General features: G+C 37.6%; 1 protein-coding gene across 1 annotated transcript in view; it reads right to left on the bottom strand.

Moving 5' to 3' along the window:
* The window catches only part of LOC106879538 (electroneutral sodium bicarbonate exchanger 1), a 161,385-nt gene that overhangs the window by 123,378 nt on the left and 32,882 nt on the right, over nt 1–5,125 (bottom strand). The window contains exon 2 of the mRNA XM_052967632.1: nt 633–764. Within this exon, the coding sequence (XP_052823592.1) occupies nt 633–764 (132 nt within the window). The remainder of the gene's footprint in view (nt 1–632; nt 765–5,125) is intronic.

Below are 5,125 nucleotides of genomic sequence, written 5' to 3'. Positions count from 1 at the left end.
ACTACAGATACCAACCTGACGGTTGTCAATTTCCTAGATGTATCCTTAGATCTAAATAAGAATATTTATAAACGTCATAAGGAAGCAAATATATATATATATATATATATATATATATACACACACACACACATATAAGGGCTATTTTGAAATTTATTTACACTGTTGATTTTTATGTTTACCTACCTTATCACAGTGCCTGTTATATAAAGACATGAGTTATTGCAGATGTTGATGACTGAAATAGAATGAATATTATCGTTTTTGTTCCCCTTAGATGTTTGCTTAAGGCCCAAAATTGAAAAAGTGTTTTCGTTATTATCTATTGTTGTTGCTGTTTTTTTTCTTTTTTCTCTTTTTTTTACCTGGTGTATATTTCATGTATGGTGATTTGCAGCATTATTCTTACGGGTTTCTCGTTTGATTGTTTACAAAAGGGTGACTCAATTCTGCTAAAGACACTCGTATACCAAGTAGTTATGTTCTACTTGGTGACGCTTCCATACCTGCTCGTGCGCGAGTCTGCGCGAGTCTGCGCGCGTGAGTGTGTGTGTATTTATCAACACACGTTAAATTTTAACTTAATGCAAACAAAAACACGCTTGAAAGAATACATGTGAATGATGTCTTACCTGGTACAGAAACATTTCCGGACGACGGAGCCACTTTGTCGCCTTGTTTCTTTGATCTTGATTTTTTTACTGGACGTCGAGGTCTCTTAGGTAACCTCAAACCAATATACATCGCTTGTCTATGGTCCGCAACTGCAAATATAAAAATCAGATGAATTCTTGTGAAAACTGTGTGGAAAACAATAACATGAAAGCTTAGCAATTCACTATTGAAATTTGAACCTGGTACTTTTGTCCCATGTTTCAAAGATTCTACCTAACTAATCTCTAATGAAACGTTTTTTTACATGGACACAAGACCAGAAATTTGATAGAGAAATAGTTGATTACATGACTGCTAACTTATTTTCTCGACCTTGAAAGGATGAGAAGGAAAGGTAACTCCAGTGAAAATTGAACCCAGAAATGTAAATACACGTAACTAAATAGCACAATGCATTTTGCTCGACACTTTACCGATCCGGCCATCTGTATTAAGGATGTCTATCGCAAACATCTTGTCTTTGAAATCACCATTAGAGACGACCTTCAATGCACGCAATTTTCCCACTATACTGTCCATGCTAGCACACTAGCTGAAACGTTTGCCACCTTAAACAACCCTCACGAGTTAACCTTCCTCAACTTTTCATCCATCGTCATCCTCAATTCTTCATCAGATCGTCTGAGCCCTGATTACTGAAGGCAACTCGTCTACCAACATTTGATCCTCGAGCCCTCTGGTACTTGAACTCATCTAATTGGACGGCGTTGCTAATTACCCTTAACAGCAAAAATACAGTTCACCTTCAACCTTCATGAGTTAGTTAAGCGGATGAAGATAACTGACACCATCCGCGAGCTTATGGAGGAGCCTCTATGTAGTCGTTTAGCCTGCAAGAAATAGCAGCTAAGAACAGTACTTGCAAAGCCTGGATGACGTCACTTGCCGGCACTAACTGAAAGTCCTTTTCTAATTATTGCAGTGTTTGGAGGAAAGCAAACGATATGTCCATGCAACATACAGCATGGAAGCACCCCTTCTCCTTCTCTCTCGTTTTATTGCAGCCAGCCCTTCGAGTCTCTTGTTAAAATCACTCCTGTCACCTTTACAAATGGTTTACTCGATATCAAGAGGGCCTAGAATTGTTCCTCACGCAGTTATAGCCTTCTCATTTCCATCACGTTTTCCATTCAACTTTATGGTGCTAACGTGCAGAGAGATGCGCAATAAAACTCCTCGTAATCCTCTCTTCATGACTCAACTGGTTGCCAAAGGTGTAAACTTCTTCAGTGACGTCGATAAAAGATCACAACGGGTCCTGCCAATGTTACTTCTATTATTGTTTCCAAAAGGGGCGCACCTGAGCCAATACCTATTCCCACAACCTCACAAATGTTTCTCCTCTTAAGAGGATTTAGTTCAACTTATGGAAACATGGAGCTGCATCTCATAACCTCTCAGTTAAATAATGACATCTTCACTTTTATATCAACAGAGCCTTCTTATGGGTATGATTCAAGATCTTTGTAGCTAAAATGTCCACTTATAGACCTCATCGACCTCTTATCTTTTGGATTAGAAGTTGCTCCTCCATAGTGTGTGTTGATAACGCTCTGTTTCACACATATTCTATTGACTCTGGTTTCTTTCGAGAACAAATTATATAACCTAGACCATACTGTACGGACATTGAAGACAATCACTGTCACTTCTAACAACATGCTTCTATGCATATGACGTAACCCTTACTTTCAGAAAGAAACAGCTTTGCACAACACCACCTAAACAACATACAGCTAAAGCAAATACTTATCCGACACAACTACTAGATCCCGTTCGTGCTGTTTTCTCTTCCTCCTTTCTTTCACCTGCCCCTCCAGACTAGCAAATTTCTTTGCTCCTCCATCAAAGCTTATTCCAGTACTTCTTTATATTTCGTCACTTCTATGTATCTCAGTCACCAAGCTCAGCATGAAACATGTTTACTCTTTACTCTTTTACTCTATTACTTGTTTCAGTCTTTTGACTGCGACCATGCTGGAGCACCGCCTTTTAGTCGAGCAAATCGACCCCAGGACTTATTCTTTGGAAGCCTAGTACTTATTCTATCGGTCTCTTTTGTCGAACCGCTAAGTTACGGGGACGTAAACACACCAGCATTGGTTGTCAAGCGATGTTGGGGGGACAAACACAGACACACAAACACATACATATACATATATATACATATATACGACGGGCTTCTTTCAGTTTCCGTCTACCAAATCCACTCACAAAGCTTTGGTCGGCCCGAGGCTATAGTAGAAGACACTTGCCCAAGGTGCCACGCAGTGGGACTGAACCCGGAACCATGTGGTTGGTAAGCAAGCTACTTACCACACAGCCACTCCTACGCCTACTCTCAATCCTTCTTATATCTTTCCGCTAAAAATCTCTTACTCTGGTTCATGTTTTAACTTACAGGCATTAAAAGGTCGGAATGATAAAGCAAGTACATTGATCGCAATAATCTAAGAGGGTTTTGAGCATTGCCCCAACCTCTTCCAACTAATTAATATAACTCTGGGATGTCCCGAAACAGCAATATTACAATAAATAAAAGTCCTAATCAAGATGCATGGCTGTTTGAATATAGGTGACGACGAGACGGTTTAAAACATTCAGTACGTTTTACTTTATTCACATTTTATTTTTATTCACATTTTTTACTTAGAAGTTTCCGTTTCATTCTGAAAGATATCTGCACAGGATATACAACTAGTGCATGATATTCTCATTAGTGTTTTGCTTGCATTTAAAACTGTACTTGGCATAACTAACATACAATGACATATTAATGCCAGTCTTTAATTGATGTATTATGAAAATGAGAAAGAGCGATCCTATGTGATATCATACACAATAGCAGCTTGCTTCTGGTTTGAAGTCAGACTGACTGATGAATATCACTAGTGGTGGTGCTGGTGGTGCTGGTGGTGGTAGTGGTGGTGCTGGTGCTGGTGCTGGTGGTGGTGGCGGCGGTAACGATGAAAGGGAGAATTTTTATGCTATTGCAGATAATAGCTGTCAGTTAATTAAACAATAAAACACTAATTCTACATTGCTTTAAGCAAAATTTCATGGTATTTCAGAAATTTGAAAACGGACAAGACTAATATAAAACACAGTATTCATTTCGCCTTTTGCTAATCAGGAAGCTAATATTTAGTTAATTAATGATTCATAAAACAAATGTTAACACAGCAACTCATTTCTGGTTAAGTTTGTGATTTTTCTTCCTTTTCTCTGTCTGTTTGTTTCTCCCCACTCTCTCTCTCTCTCTCTCTCTCTCTCTATTCAACAATGACAACATTTGGTAGCTGCTACTTTAAGCAACAGGTTGTATGTGTTATATTAACTCATCTATATAAGTTTATTTTTCAGTTCATCCTTAACTCTTTCTAATCATACTTTTCGTTCTATATTTAACTTCATTTTTAACAAATTTTCAAAGAAAAAGAAATATTATTTCCCCTCCTCAACCCCCCTTATGTTTTCTCTGGGAAACTATCCTGATGGCAGAACATTCGCCATGTGCATTGTTTTCCTGAATGCAAGAAACTAAGCCCACGCGGCTTCTTCATTTCATTATAGTCCCTTAAACTAACAAACGAGTTATTGGGGATTATTTAAGAGTATTGGAATGCAGAACTACACATTTTGTAATAGATATAGAAGTAAAGAAATAAGAATGTATTAAATCGAATAATAGAAAATGACTGTGTTGATCGTTTAATAAGCCATAAGTTTGTTGAATGCACTGTATAACAAAAATTATGTTATTATAGACGTCGCATAGTATACAATATCGTGAGGTTGTTGATTGAAGATATTGTGTCTTCCGGGGGTTTGTATTGTTTGTCAAGTTACAACAAGGACCTCAGACAGACAGTACTTTACGAAATATGCGTACAGTTCTAAGTAATACCGACTTTTGCAAAACACCTAGATTGTAAGGTATTTCTAAAGTTTTCAGATGTTTTTTTCAGATTGGGTGGTATTGAACCCAATGCTCCGATGACAATACGGATAACCTTTAAGTTTGACTCTCGCAGCTTCCAAATCTTAGCGATCTGAATTATCAGGTCTCCATATTTATCAACCATTTCTCTTTCTTTCATGATGATATGTTGATCCCCTGGCACTGCCACGTCGATTACTAGGCACTATTGTTTGTTCCTCTTAAAGGTTACTATATCCAGCCTCCTTTATTATTATTATTATTATTATTATTATTATTATTATTATTATTATTGTTCAGTAGTTTTATTTTTATAACGTGCTTTCACTTCACTACAGAGCGCAGCTCTGTGTGCTTTGGGTATGTGCTGTGGTTTGCTGTGATGCTCTTATGGTTACTGTATTGAAAGTGTTTTGCGTAGGATGTGTGCAGTGCCCAGTAGTGCAATTTTCTGTATGTTATATATATTTGTAAGTCCTGGTGTTTTTGTTATGTATTTGTCTGAATATT

This window comes from Octopus bimaculoides, chromosome 4 (genome assembly GCF_001194135.2).
Source record: "Octopus bimaculoides isolate UCB-OBI-ISO-001 chromosome 4, ASM119413v2, whole genome shotgun sequence".
Classification (NCBI taxonomy): Eukaryota; Metazoa; Mollusca; class Cephalopoda; order Octopoda; family Octopodidae; genus Octopus; species Octopus bimaculoides.
Note: the sequence above shows the minus strand (reverse complement) of the source record. Positions and strands in the feature narration are given on the sequence as shown.